The 16,075-nt window shown below is 42.1% G+C and overlaps 1 protein-coding gene across 1 annotated transcript; it reads right to left on the bottom strand.

Annotated features, from left to right (window-relative positions):
• Window positions 1–1,477: 1,477 nt before the first annotated feature.
• On the bottom strand, window positions 1,478–13,804 carry c54h14orf119 (chromosome 54 C14orf119 homolog). Its single transcript, XM_033997078.2, has 3 exons — window positions 13,554–13,804; window positions 3,320–3,576; window positions 1,478–2,780 (listed from the first exon to the last, which is right to left on the bottom strand). The coding sequence occupies exons 2-3, from the start codon at window positions 3,572–3,574 to the stop codon at window positions 2,607–2,609; spliced, it is 429 nt and encodes a 142-aa protein (XP_033852969.1). The 5' UTR covers window positions 3,575–3,576; window positions 13,554–13,804; the 3' UTR covers window positions 1,478–2,606.
• Between the last annotated feature and the right edge of the window lie 2,271 nt (window positions 13,805–16,075).

Here is a 16,075-nt window from a genome sequence, read left to right as displayed (position 1 = left end):
TTAATAGAGAAAAGTGTAAGGTACTGCACGCAGGCAATAAAAATGTGCATTATAAATACCATATGGGAGATACTGAAATTGAAGAAGGAATCATTTAAAATACATAGTTGTTTAAGTTGACTCAGAAATATCTTCATCTAGACAATGTGGGGAAGCTATAAAAAAGGCCAACAAGATGCTCAGACATATTGTGAAAAGTGTTGAATTTAAATCAAGGGAAGTAATGTTAAAACTTTACAATGCATTAGTAAGACCTCATCTAGAATATTGCGTTCAGTTCTGGTCACCTCAGAGAGTACAAAGAAGAGCAACCAGAATTATCCTGGGTTTAAAAGGCATGTCATATGCAGACAGGCTAAAATAATTGAATCTGTTCAGTTTTGAACAAAGAAGACTACGCGGTGATCAGATTCAAGCATTCAAAATTCTAAAAGGTTTTGACAGTGTCGACCCAGGGGACTTTTTCGACCTGAAAAAAGAAACAAGGACCAGGGGTCACAAATGGAGATTAGATAAAGGGGCATTCAGAACAGAAAATAGGAGGCACTTTTTTACACAGAGAATTGTGAGGGTCTGGAACCAACTCCCCAGTAATGTTGTTGAAGCGGACACCCTGGGATCCTTCAAGAAGCTGCTTGATGAGATTCTGGGATCAATATGCTACTAACAACCAAACGAATGGCCTTCTCTCATTTGTAAACTTTCTTATGAATCTGTCCTGTTCTCACTACTTATTCCACTCAACTCCTGGTCCAATCTCTTGTACTCTCCAGATTAGACTATTTTGCTATCTGCCCTTCAGCTCATTCAAAATTCTGCTACTCATGTTGTATTCTGCCAACCCCGCTACTCTCATGCTACCCCCTCTGCTTCACACCCTGCACTGGCTACCTATCTCTGCTCGCATTCAAGACCCCTGTTCTTGCCTACCGCTCTCTTCACCATACTGCCCCCTTCTACCTCCAATCCCTCGTATTTCCCTACACCCCTTCTCCATTCTCCCGTGCCCACTCCTCTTCCCTAGCCCCACTGTGGTGGAACCAGCTACCAGAGAATTTCAGGACTGCTCCGTCTCTCACTCCCTTCCGCTGCCTCCTCAAGACCCCCCCTGTTTAGACTACACTTGTAGATCTCTTGCTCTACCCCTCTTACTATTCAGTGTATTTGTCTGACCTAAGCACAGTGACTGGATCCTCAGCTGATTCACTATTGCACTAGTATGTTATTTTAAATATACATTGTTGTAATCCTAACTTGTTGCATCTTATTTCATATTGTACTTTAGTAGTATTATTTGCACTTACTGTAAACTACACTGTATTTAAATATTGACCTTGCATTGTAACTGTGTAACATCTGTAAGCCACCTTGGATAAATACATCTTGCCAAATAAATAAATAAATAATACTAAATAACTAGTTTTGTTTTGCTAGTTTTATAACAGTTACAAAAGCTGTGGAGAAAAATATCACAATGTTAAGTTTTACAAAATTGCAAACGGTCTTTTATTATTGAAAAAATACAGAAAAAAATCTATTGCAAATACAAACTGTATTCTGGCATGTGAAGAATTCTTTATTCTCAAAGGAATTAGCTTTATTATTTTTTTTAAATGACCATCCTCTTCTATTTTTACAATATTTGCAATCATTCTGAGTGGTTCTTATCACTTCTATTTGACCAGTCTGTGTTGCTCAGTCTGTGTTGCTCAGTCTGTGTTGCTTTGACAGAGTCAGTAGCCGCTCTTCAGTTCTAGTTGCCTGTATTAGACATGTATAGGGTAGATCAGCTAAAGTGTCTTCACAGAAGAGCCAGCACCATCCGGCAATCTGCCACTTTGGATCAAAAGTGTGTTTTGCTGGCAGTACACTAGCTGTGCACTAGATGGCGCTGGCACTTACTAATATAAAGATGAATGATTTGGCCTACATTACATATGGCAGGCATCTGGAACTTATTTTTGATAAGCTCACGCTTATCAAAAATAAACACAGTATTTGAGTAATTGCAATAAAAACTGCTCAGAATGATTGGAAACAGGTAAGGTGACATAACATTAAAAAAAAAATACATATGTTTTAAATCGCTACAAATCCATATTGCCACAAAAACATACAAAATAATATGCCAGGTGCAGAACAGCCAACAAGTTCTGCCCAGATTTCTAGACAGAGGTTCGTTATCAATGCAACACAGAAATAAAAATACAAGATTACAGAGCACCTTTGAATTGAGCACTGTCAAAATGTAATTTTATAAGCAAACAGAGAATACAAAATTAATCTCAGTGATGGATCAGATTCCCGGCTTCAGGAATGAGGGACATCCTGATAGAAACTATAGAGAGGCTGAGACATTTTCTCACCTCTTATTAGAGTTAACAAAATGTATTTAAAGATGCTTTGGTTAAAAGAGGAGCAGTGATAATGCTGGGATAGCACTCCTTTAAAGGGGGGCAGGATAATGTTGCTCTAAGAGGTAAGAAACTCTGTTTCATCTCTTTTTATTCACTTGTCTTTCCAATAGACAATCTTGTAGCTCAGATTCATCGGAGACTGAAATTAGTCTGTAGGAGTTTGGTCAGTTAGTCTGTAGGAGTTCGTGGCTAGTCCTTGCCCGCAGTGCCAGCCACCTCCTGGTAGAATCGAGCCACAAAGGCCGGCTCCACCCCCTCCAGCTGGCGCAGAAACTCGTTCCTCTCCTCCTCACTCCAGGTCTCAAACCACTGGGTCCAGAGCCGCAGCTGGCACTCAAAGATACTGGGAGCTCGGTCACGCACCTGGGGGAACAAATTGTGTGGTCTGTTGTGAGATTAAAAAGCCTAGTAAAACTAAATCGGCAATCATTCTGGAGTGTTTTTTATTGCAGTTACTCAAATGTTGTTTATAAGGTGCTTTGACTGCGAGTTCAAGAGTGGCTCTTCAGTTCTACTTGCTTGCCATAGATATATGTAGGCTAGATAAACCTACATATAAAGTGTCTTTACAATAACGTGTTTCTTTCAAAACTACACATTTGAGACCTGTATATCGAATGGAAATGCACAACAGGATTTATGGAATTATTTTGTCAGCTATCAATCACTTTATCATCCCTATCACATATAGAAATACAACTGCTACTGCACAGTTTCACCAATTCCAGGTTTTACTGCACGCTTCATTACCCCCACAGTGTTTATAGGTAACAAGCTCAGGTGTGTCTTATTAAACGCATAGTTAAACCAGGAATTGTACAAACTGCTGTGCAACTAGAGTCTTATTTCCATCCCTGCTATTAAATACTCCATTGCTTTCCCACACTGCTTCCTCCTCTCACCTGCAGTAGCGACAGCCCCCCCAGCAGGGAGCACAGTTTCCCGGGCACAGCTTTTGAGACCAGGTCCTCCAGGAAGCGCTCTCTCTGCACGGGGCCCCAGCTCTCGAACCAGCTCAGCACACACCGCAGCTCCTGACACGTGATGTAGGACAGGGCCTCCCCTCCAGCAGGGGGCACTGTCAGGGGGGGCGCCTGCTGAGCCGGACCCTGCAGGGGCTCGGAAGCACCACCTGCATGGCTACTCAACCACGACATTTCTATGGGAGCCAAGAAAAAGGCAAAATTCAGCTGGACAAAATTGGTTTACAGACAGGTTTAAAACGTTTGTCCAATTGTCATGAAACTTGGTATTTACATCATTTAGCACAAGTTATTGAGAATATCAGATTCAGGGGATATAGGGGGTGTCTGTCTGTATATCCATCCATATGTATATATTTTTATTTTTTATTTAGTGCGCCCAGTTATTACCCCCGATTTTCTCTGAAATTTTAAATGTCCAATCATTTTTCCCCTCAAGAGAACTGAAGGTTCAGTGGGTGTCCTCCGATCCCACGACCAAGCCAGCTTCTTCTTAAACACCCAGGAACTTGAGAGCGGATGTCAGCGACAGCGTTGGGGTCAATTCCGAATGGAATTGGAATTTGTTGGTAAATTCGAATTCAATTCAAGAATTGGAATTTGAAATGAAAAAATCTTCAGGATACAGAATTGTAATTTGTATTGGAATGAAAGGAAATATAATTCAATTCCATGAAATTCCACTCACTTTAAAAAGACAAATGCCACATTTATACTATATACTTCATACTTTAATATTATATCACTATAAACAATATTGATTGCAATAACAATAATATATACTTTCAAATACTGTATCTTAAGCATGGCTCAAAGCTTTCAAAACTTAGTTTTTTGCATTTTTGTAATAAGATGTTTAAGAGCTATAGGTCCTTAATTATTTGTTTTTCTTTATTCCTCTGTTATTTAATCCTTTAGTTCTTCACTCCTATGTTGTTATATGCCACTCATTTTTAAAAGTTTTTATCTCCGTATGATCTCTATAACACGTTTGACAGACAAAGCAACAAAGCACAAAAGTCTACAACAGTTTGCCATTACTATATATTACAGGTTTACTGCATAACTTTACTCCATGAAAAGTGTGATGTGAATGTTCTTTTGCATACGGGGGTATGTTTGCATTCAGCAGCTGTGTGACGTGTTTAGTGCGTGCGCCACCAGTAATTTAGAGAGTTGAGAGCTGCGACAGAGTTCATCAAACGTGTTCTTGTTATTAAATACAACAGTTACGTTCAATACCGGATTCATGTCTTTTATTTAAAGAAGAACTGCACACATTGGAGGGATGTATTAAAATGGATGTGCGTCTGGGTGGATATAGGATTCAGTTTACCGAATCCTAAGTATTCGGCCGAATCCGAACCCTGCTCAAAAAGTAGGTATTCGGACCAAATCCTGGATTCGGTGCATCCCTACCCCAAATCGTCTGAATCTGTGTTGTGCTTCTGCTGTTTGTTATTTGATCATGATGAGAAGTCGAATTTTTCTAGTCGGACAAGATTTCGTGACTGGAAACATCTGCCTGGCACACATCGGTCCCTTCATGTACATGAAATTGCCGCTTGTCACACTGGCAATTACTGGAAGTGGAAAGAAATGGAGTTAGCTGTTCAAATGTGACAACTGACAAAGAAATGCTCAAAAAATGTAAATTAGAGAACAAAAGATAGTATCAAGTGTTGAATCGTTTGTTAGAAGTAATTTGATGGCTAGCTAAAAATCTCCCCTTTCGAGGATCTTCTGACACAGTTTTCACTAAGCACAATGGCATATTTCTGCAGCTACTCAAACTAATTTTCAAATATGACCCAGTTTTGATGGAGCACTTGCGACGGGATGGAGAGAAAAACAATGTACTTTACCTCAGCAAGGACATGCAAAACTAGTTTCTCAGACTTTTGACAGATGTTGTGCTGGATAGTATTACTGAAAAAGTAAAGAATGCAAAGTACTTCAGCTTGGTAGTGGACTATACACCTGACATTTCTAAAAAGGAACAGCTATCACTAGTGCTTAGCTATGTTGAAATCAACAAAACAGCCAAAATGAGGGTAAGCTTTCTGGAATGTATGCATGTCACAGACACAACTGGAAAAGGTCTTGCTGATGTTGTGTTACAAAATATGGATTTTCAATCTCTGATCTTCATGGCCAGTGTTACGACAATGGTGCTAATATGAGGGGCCAGTACAAAGGTGTGCAAGTCATCATTGCTGAAAAGAACCCTCTGGCTTTAAGAACATAAGAAAGTTTGCAAACAAGAGGAGGCCATTCAGCCCATCTTGCTCGTTTGGTTGTTAGTAGCTTATTGATCCCAGAATCTCATCAAGCAGCTTCTTGAAGGATCCCAGGGTGTCAGCTTCAACAACATTACTGGGGAGTTGGTTCCAGACCCTCACAATTCTCTGTGTAAGAAAGTGCCTCCTATTTTCTGTTCTGAATGCCCCTTTATCTAATCAGCGTGTGGAAGCGACATTGTGGGAGAAGTACAGTCGTGGACAAGTACAACGCAGTTAGAAGCAGTTGAAAGCAGTTGAAAGCAGGTGACAGCTACAGAAGCTAAACTAAACTTCCAAAAAAATGGTCTTCAAGCCAGTAATCTGTGGCAACTGCATGATGTGGGAAATCCGAGAAAACCCAACAGAGCTCAACCAAGTTTGTGTAAAGTGCCGCACGATCCAGGACTTGCTTCAGCGATTAAGCCTGCTAGAAAAGGAGCTGGAGGAAATGAGACAGCAACAGGAGCTTGAGGAGCTGACACACCCACAATTCATGGAAGTCTGCACCCCTAGCAGACTGAAAGCCACCAGGGAGATGGAAGAGAGTCGAAACAGCTGGGTTCAGATAGGCAGAAGGAGGGAAAAAAAGAAACTTCATCAAACACAACCACCAGAAATCCAGACATCCAACACATTTGAGCCACTTCAACATTTAGATGACCAAAACAAACATCAAGAGAACGAAAGAAACAACATCCAAGACCCTATAGACAGTGCTGGCCAGGCAGCAGAAAGAAGGGAGGTCATGATTGTTGGGGACTCCATATTGAGAAACACAGCAAGTTCAGTTCACAGTTTGGACCCCCTTACTACAACAGTGTGCTGCCTTCCAGGAGCCTCAGTCAAGCACATCACTGAAAATGTGGACAGGCTCCTAGAACGAAAAGGAGATGACCCGGTAGTAGTCGTCCACATCGGTACAAACAACATTGGAAGAGACAGACCAAGATCCCTGCAAAACAAATTCAGAGAGCTAGGAAGGAAATTAAAAGACAAGACCAAAACTGTGGTATTTTCTGGGATACTGCCGGCACCTTGCAAAGGAGCATATGGACAGCTGGAAATACAAAATCAAAATGCATGGCTGAAATCGTGGTGCACACAGGAAGGCTTCATCTTTCTTGAACATTGGAGCACATTCTACAACAAGGACTATCTATACAGGTGGGACGGACTGCACTTAAACAGAAAGGCAACCAATCTACTCGGAGAAAGGATCCTTGAGGAGGTCCAGAAGCATTTAAATTAGAAAGGAAGGGGGGAGAAAACAAAAAAACAGAAGGGAGACCACATCAAAACAAGGGCAACAACTCAGGTAAGACAACTATTAAATGTATTTATCTTAATGCTAGAAGTCTCAGAAACAAAATATTAGAACTTGAAGCTACTGCACTAACATGGTAGGTGTTACAGAAACTTGGTTGTCTGAGAGTGATGGAGACGAATATAATATTAGTGGGTACACACTATATAGGAAAGACAGGCAGGACAGAAGAGGCGGAGGGGTAGCGCTATACATAAGAAATAGTCTTGAAGCCCAGGTGTTAAATCAGGACAAAGAAAACAATGCAGAATCAATATGGGTCAGAATAATGGACACAAATTCAAAGGGCATAAAAATAGGAGCATGCTATAGACCGCCAAATTCAGACGCTGAGCAAAATAATCTGTTATACAATGACATTCAAAATGCGTGTAGAAAAGGAGAAGCCATACTAATGGGGGATTTCAACTTCCCCATATAAAATGGGAGGACCCGGTGGGGAGCACGACGGACGAAATTGAAATGGTGGAAATGACAATGACTGCTTCCTAATGCAATTTGTCAAGGCACTGACTAGAGGGGAGGCATGCCTTGATTTAGTCTTTTCAAATAATGAAGACAGAATAACTAAAACAGAGGTAGAAATCAATATTGCTAAGGGGGCTAATCTTGTGACCCCTGGTCCTTGTTTCTTTTTTCAGGTCAAAAAAGTCCCCTGGGTCGACACTATCTATACCTTTTAGGATTTTGAATGTTTGAATCAGATCACCGCGTAGTCTTCTTTGTTCAAGACTGAATAGATTCAATTCTTTAGCCTGTCTGCATACGACATGCCTTTTAAACCCGGGATAATTCTGGTTGCTCTTCTTTGCACTCTTTCTAGAGCAGCAATATCCTTTTTGTAACGAGGTGACCAGAACTGAACATAATATTCTGGATGAGGTCTTAATAATGCATTGTAGAGTTTTAACATTACTTCCCTTGATTTAAATTCAACACTCCTCACAATATATCTTGTTGGCCTTTTTTATAGCTTCCCCACATTGTCTAGATGAAGACATTTCTGAGTCAACATAAACTCCTAGGTCTTTTTCATAGTACCCTTCTTCAATTTCAGTATCTCCCATATGATATTTATAATGCACATTTTTATTGCCTGCATGCAATACTTTATACTTTTCTCTATTAAATGTAATTTGCCATGTGTCTGCCCAGTTCTGAATCCTGTCGAGATCATTTTGAATGACCTTTGCTGCTGCAACAGTGTTTGCCACTATTTTTGTGTTGTCTGCAAATTTAACAAGTTTGCTTACTATACCAGAATCTAAATCATTAATGTAGATTAGGAATAGCAGAGGACCCAATACTGATCCCTGTGGTACACCACTGGTTACCTCGCTCCATTTTGAGGTTTCTCCTCTAATCAGTACTTTCTGTTTTCTACATGTTGACCACTCCCTAATCCATGTGCATGCATTCCCTTGAATCCCTACTGCGTTCAGTTTGAGAATTAATCTTTTATGTGGGACTTTGTCAAAAGCTTTCTGGAAATCTAAATAAACCATGTCGTATGCTTTGCAATTATCCATTGTCAATGTTGCATCCTCAAAAAAGTCAAGCAGGTTAGTTAGACACGATCTCCCTTTCCTAAAACCATGCTGACTGTCTCCCAGGATACTGTTACCATATAGGTAATTTTCCATTTTAGATCTTATTATAGTTTCCATAAGTTTATATATAATAGAAGTCAGGCTTATTGGTCTGTAGTTACCTGGTTCGATTTTGTCTCCCTCTTTGTGGATCGGTATTACGTTTGCAATTTTCCAGTCTGTTGTTACAACCCCTGTGTCAAGAGACTGTTGCATGATCTTGGTTGGCGGTTTGTAAATAAGGTTCCCCACAATTGGAACCTTGTAATTGTGCATGCTGCTGAAAGTTTCATTGAGGCAAAGTCTTTTTTTGAACATTGCAAAGAATTTATACATGAAACGCTGGGAAGTCATTTCACACCATTTGACCAATCTCACCATTAAAGAGCTCTCTGAAACATGTTGGAGTGCTCGACCTGGATTCAGTTAGAAGATCAGAGATTCTGCTCCAATCTCTGCAGCTTACTAAATCCCTTGAGCAACTTTTATATGGCAAAACTCTCCATGCTGAAGCTTTTTCTGAAGCACAATCTCTGATGGCTCAAATTTCCACATACAAATTTCTTGTTTCGCTAATGATCTGGTATGAAATCCTGTCAAAAATCCCAAATTGTTAAAAAGCTTTTAGCCAAAAAGGATAATGCAGATCTGTACTCTGATCCTAGAATCAAATTTGAGCAAACATTCTTTAAGCCCCTGCTTGAAACAGTCGTGTCTGAAATTGAAACAAGATTTGATTTTCTGCTAGTTTAGCTTCAACTATGGATTCATGTTCGACATGAAAAAATGTGCTACTGACATTGCAGAATTGGAGAAGACGTGCAAGGATTTCTCAGTATGTGAAGTTAAAGATCTGTCTGGAGTGGGAATGGTTCAAGAATTGAACACTGGCGAGAATGCAGTCTGATCATTTGTCACCTCTGGAAATTACAGTTTATTATTTCCCAATTGCTGTGCCCTGCTTTCCCAAATACCGTCATTGCATTGCAGTTGTTGCTGACTGTTCCTGTGTCTTTTGCCTCAGCAGAACTGAGTTTCAGCAAGTTGAAGCTTATCAAGGGTATCTACGGTTGCAGATACCATAAAAACAATTGAATGCTTTAACTCTCCACTCAATCGAGGGGAAAGAAGCAGAATCAAACTTTGATACCATGCTTCAAAAATTTCCCTCTGGAAAATCAAGACGGAAAGTCTTTTATTAATTTGACCGATAACTGTCAATTCAGCCTGTCCGAACTCACTACTTTAACTACATGGTCAAATTTAAATTTTAAGCTAAAATCATTTAGTTTTAATTGAAAATAATCTGTTACTATTTTCACACTGTACAGTAATGTGTAAAATGCAGCAGCATGAGTTATTTTGTGTTACCAGTAGGCTAAAGTAAAAAGAAAGTGCACTACAGGTATTCATTGATTTTACTACTGTATAGGCTTCAGACATGTCTGGTTTAGTGAGGGACTACCGATTATGAAAACCTTTTTTTTGATTTGGGGGTGAAGGTGGGGGGGGTCCCACTCGAGGTCCATTGCCCGGGGGCGACAAAAACCTGCCGCCGGCCCTGCTGTCACACTTTCACGTGCTTCAACAGAACAAGAATGTATCCACATACTGTAAATCAGTGATTTTTACCAAACATTTAATTTCCTTAACTAATCAGGGGCTCAAATCAGCTAGGTACATTTTTGAAAGAAGAAAAAAAAAAAGGTACAAACAAAAAAAAAAAATATTATATATATATATATTTTTTAATAATGTGCCCATTTGAATTTTTAAGAGTGGCATAAATCGACATGTTTTCATATTATTATTATTTTTATTTGCCATTTCTTCGTAACTATTGTAATTATTCGTAATTACTGTGATCTCAGGCTGTATAGAAATTTGCCAGCCAGGGTACTGAAACAGACATGTTCACTTTTCATTGGTCAGTTTCCCTAGTTACGCCGCGTGTAGCTCCAGAATTGGATCAAGATTACGGATCAGTGGACGAGAACTCCCAAGGGGCGGCGCACAACTGGCCGAGCGTCGCCCGGGTGGGGAGGGCTTAGGTCGGCCAGGGTGTCCTTGGCTCGCTGCGCACCAGCGACCCCTTAGACTGGCCCCTTGCCTGTAAGCTGCCCAGAGCTGTGTGGTCCTCCGACGCTGTAGCTCTGAGGTAGCTGCATGGCAGGCCTGCAGAGTGAAAAAAAGCAGTCTGCTGACGGCACACATTTCAGAGGACAGCGTGTGTTTGTCTTTGCCACTCCCGAGTCAGCGTGGGGGTGGTAGCGGTTAGCTGAGCCTAAAATAAAACAATTGGCCATTTCAAATTGGGAAAAATCTGGGTAAAAATCAATTGGCGACTACTAAGAGTCTGGTCCAGATCCGCTTAGTACAACAGCTTCTTTTTTTCCCATTCATTTTCTCCCCAATTTTGGAAAGCCCAATTATTATGTTTTTTTATTTCAACCCTGCTTACCGCTCGGAGAGACGAAGACGGTCACACACATCCTCCGAAACGTGTGCCGTCAGCCGTCCACTTCTTTTCACTCTGCAGGCCCACCATACAGCCACCTCAGCTCTGGCCACACAGCTCTGGGCAACTTACAGGCAGGCCTGCAGGCACCCAGACAGTCTATAGGGGTCGCTGGTGCGTGGTGAGCCAAGGACACCCTGGCTGACCTAAGCCCTCCCCACCCAGGCGGCACTCGGCCAATTGTGCGCCGCCCCCTGGGAACTCTCGTCCACGGTCGGCAGTGGAATAGCCTGGACTCGAACCGGCTATCTCCAGGCTACTGGGCGCATCCTGCACTCCACGCGGAGTGCCTTTACTGGATGCGGCACTCTATACAAATTCTCCGATAAAAAACAATAAAAATCTGTGTTATTCTGCAATTTAAATAAAGGCTAAATTGCTAAGCTACACAAACAGTACTAGTGAATAACAGTTAACACAGGAAGTATTTATTGGTACACTTAAATTCTAAGTTACAAGCTCACCAGTGCCATCAATCAAACTTACCATTTTACTTTAAACATTACAAATAGTGTACTGATAATAAAACCCCAAAAATAGTATTCTTATTAGTTTATCTCGAGTAAATCTTTGTCACCTGAATGGCTATTGCTTTGCAGCAATCTTTAACAGCTTGTTCAGTAGTAACAACGCACTGGATACTGAAGTAAACAGCAGCTACGTTTCAGCATGAATGAGACACTGACAGTGCGCCTCGTTCAACCTTGACCTCTGTACAGCAAAAGCAGTTTTATTGAACAAGTATATTTATGTAAATTTAAATCAACATTGTCTGTGTTGATTATATATGATAGGTATATTGTTGGTTATCAAACAAACAAAAAAAGCCCAGCCCAAAGTTTAAAACTAAAAAATCAGCATCAGTTTTACCAGTCCCAGCAGTGTCAGCATCAGTCTTACCAGTCCCAGCAGTGTCAGCATCAGTCTTACCAGTCCCAGCAGTGTCAGCATCAGTCTTACCAGTCCCAGCAGTGTCAGCATCAGTCTTACCAGTCCCAGCAGTGTCAGCATCAGTCTTACCAGTCCCAGCAGTGTCAGCATCAGTCTTACCAGTCCCAGCAGTGTCAGCATCAGTCTTACCAGTCCCAGCAGTGTCAGCATCAGTCTTACCAGTCCCAGCAGTGTCAGCATCAGTCTTACCAGTCCCAGCAGTGTCAGCATCAGTCTTACCAGTCCCAGCAGTGTCAGCATCAGTCTTACCGGTCCCAGCAGTGTCAGCATCAGTCTTACCAGTCCCAGCAGTGTCAGCATCAGTCTTACCAGTCCCAGCAGTGTCAGCATCAGTCTTACCAGTCCAGCAGTGTCAGCATCAGTCTTACCAGTCCAGCAGTGTCAGCACCAACACCAGTCTTACCAGTCCTAGCAGTGGCATTTCAGTGCACTTCAGTAACAGTGAACCAAACGCATGTCTCTCAATGAAGGTATAAACCCATCTACTTATTCATATTTATAAGTTATATTTTTCTTGTCCTTTTTAATATCACATATTTATGACAGTGTGAATAGGGTATTTTAGGTTGGTGTGTTTTGTTGGGAGATTTGTTTTAAAAAATATGGGTCATGAAATTTCAAACATTATTCAAGGTAGGTCACTGTGTAAAAAGAGTTAGCGACGTATATTGCTTTGCAGTTTGCATTAATAGTCTCCTGGCTTTATAAGATGATAACTATCACCTTTGTAACATAAACAGGATATGCAGATTTTTTTTTTTTAAGACATAAATTAGATTTTTGCCTCAGTAAAAATCTATTCTTAGCTACACCCCTGTAATGACATCTTGGTCTAACAGTAACATACAACTATTTCCCACACTTTTTATTAAACTATTCCTTGCCATTTCTTATGCTATACTATCATGTACATGCTGTTGCTTTACGTCATCATGATCATCAACTTCTTCATGCTGATACGGGGACTCGTAATTTTGAATTTACAGCCGTGACGATGGGGAGGCTGTTACTGACAGGCTTGTTTTTAAAGCAGTACATTTTAACAAAGAATATCTGCACTCAGGATGTGTGCAATGTGTTGGTCAGAAACATTAAGGTAAAACTATATAATTAATAAAGATTAAGTCAAGCATATGTTGTTCCGGGCACTACCTTGTTTGTCTGCTTCCATATATCCCCCAGATTTTCAAATAACTTTCAGTTTGAATAGCCTTAGCAACAAGTTTAATCACAACTGGATAAGCAGTTCTCAGGCTATAAAATGCCACACTCGCATACACAGCTGCTGCAACTGTTGTTTTTGAAAATGTATTAATCGCACCTAAGAAAACTAATACTTTAAAAACCCGAGTCGAGCGTTGTTCCACTCGTAACAAAAAAATCTATATACAGCTTATAAATAATAAAAGCTTACTTTTTATTTACAAACGAATAGATGTATCAGTACTATATACAAATGTAAACATGAATTATGGGTCCAAATACTTACCGTTTAGGAACACACCAAATATTGCTTTTTAGAAATGTTTACTTCGTTGCTCCTTCCAAGAAAACGACATGCTGTTTGTTTTACTGAAATTATATTTGAGTCAGTGTTCCTCTATTTATTTATTTATTCATTCTTATTCAGCTCTTCAACAACATGATTTCTCCATTTTAAACCATATTCGTCAACTTCCGGAAACAGACGTGAATGACGAGCCGAGTTTTTCCGAACATGTATAGCCGAAGAAAGCCGAAATGTCGTTGATCATTGTACATTTTTAGACTATATATGTAAATCAGTACGTTTACATGAGATTGGGTTTTCAGAAAATGAATGTAATGTATTCGGAAAACTGAATCAGAAAATGGGTTGTCTGAAAACGACACATTCCACTTCCGATAAATTCAACTGTGTACATGGATTTTTTTATTTTTATTTTTTTTTTGGAAAACACAGTAGCGAATAGAATGGGAACAGACATGGCAGTTTTTTAAGGTTGGGGGTGGAACGAGTGTCAGATTTTAGTTAGTTTTTAATTATTGTGTGCACTGAATATTATACTTTTCACTGTTATTATTATGAATGTGTTTTGGATTTTTAATATTATAAGTTGTTTTCTTATTTTTATTTGCACTGCATGTGTTTTGCTTTTGTTTTATTAAAAAAATATTGATTTATGATGCTTGAGCACCAACACCTGATACAGATTGAGATTGTTCACACCCTACTCTTACATTAACTATCACAGGTGTTCCCTTTCAATTCGAAGATGACCACCAATGACATTACGTATGGGATATGCCTGCCCATTAGGTAGGTTATCACAGAGCTCTCTATACAGACAACCCCCCCGCCGACTCGGGAAACGGAGGCTGGAACACGCGTCCTCCGAAACGTGCTCCTTCCAAGCCGTCATTTTTCGCACTGCAGATCCACAGCAATGCCACCAGACCTATAGTGCCGGAGGACAACACAGATCTGGCGGCTCCGCTGCAGAGCCACAGGCGCCCTATCGGCCACAGGGGTCGCTGATGCGCGGCGAGCCGTGGATTCCCCTGCCGACCTAAGCCCCCCCTACCCGGGCAGCGCTCAGCCAATTGTGCGCCGCCCCCTAGGAACTCTCGGTCACGGTCAGCTGTGACATAGCCTGGATTCGAACCTGCGATCTCCAGGCTATAGGGCACATCCTGCGAGGAGCGCCTTTACTGGATGCGCCACTCGGGAGCCCTTTCTCTTTTTCTTCTCAAGACAGTATGGTAAGACCTCTGTGTTGAGCTGAGCATGTTGCTAGAAAAGAGCTTCTCGAGTCGATTGTATTTCCCTTGCATTCCTGCTGAAAGCTGGCTTGCCGCTTTCCCGGAATCAACGACTTTGAAAAGACAGAGCCTTTTGCCTTTCTTTCTTTCAGTGGCCTCCTCGCTTGCGTGGTAGGCCGCTCTTTGTTATATGTCTGTCGTGTTTAAGCGACTGCCTGTGCAGTCACCCACAAGTGGCTATCTATTTCTTTCTGAGAGTACACAGTTCCTCCATGGGGCTAGGCCAGGCCCCGTTGCAGCCCCAATTGCCATACCCTCCCTCCCCTAGGGGAGTTCAGGGTGGATGGGAAGAGGCGTCTCAGCTGGGGAGAGAGAACCTGGCTTCGAGGTAGCCTCGGAAGCCAGTGCCCCCCCATTGTCTAGCTCGGTTGTCTAGCTCGGTTTTGGCACTTATGGGATGCTGCAGCTTCCCTGCAGGTCCCCTGGACACCAGCGGTAGAACCATGCCGGTCTGTTTTCCGGACGCAGGTGATGGCGCCTCACCCTCAGAAGTTCCTGGCCTTCCCAGATTTCATGGAGGATGTACGCTCCTCCTGGGATCGTCCGGCCTAAGTTCCTAGCGTGCTAAAGCAGGCCTAGTGGGGTTCCCCCCGGTAGACTCCATGATCGCGGCCCTGGTTAAGGCCCCACCGGTGGGTGGGCTAGCTAGAGACCCGGTGTGCCCGAACCCTCAATGCAAGGTGACGGAAACGCATCTCAAGCAGGCGTATGCACAGGCATATCGTCTGTCAAACACGGCGAGGGTGCTCATGGCTTATATAGACGGTGTACTGCGCGAGACCCCGCTCCCTAAGCCGGTGGCCACGAAGTTACGTCTCCTGTCCAGCACGCTGCTGCAGATCTCCGGTCTCCAAGGGCAAGCTTGATTGTAGATAGATACCTGTGACTGTCACAAGCCAGAGTTCCTGATGCAGATAGGCCGCGCTGCTAGATGCACCTATATCCCCAGGACATACAGTACCTTTGGGCCAGCCTTGGAGAAGATCTTACAGAGATCCCACCGGGAATGCGAGGCGTCCCGGCAGGTGGCCGCGTTGCTCCCTCCCCATGCTCCTGCGTGGGGCAGGTCGGACCGCTACCAGGTGACCTAAGGCATCGCCTACAGGGCACACCAGCAGCAAACAACCAGGCCCAACCGCCAGGCAGAGGGAACGCAGGACGTGGCCAGCCCACACACCATCGTCACAGGAGGCGTTTTCAGGGCCAGCG

Source organism: Acipenser ruthenus, chromosome 54 (genome assembly GCF_902713425.1).
Source record: "Acipenser ruthenus chromosome 54, fAciRut3.2 maternal haplotype, whole genome shotgun sequence".
Lineage (NCBI taxonomy): Eukaryota > Metazoa > Chordata > Actinopteri > Acipenseriformes > Acipenseridae > Acipenser > Acipenser ruthenus.
The sequence above is the reverse complement of the archived record's forward strand: the minus strand, read 5'-3'. Positions and strand labels throughout refer to the sequence as shown.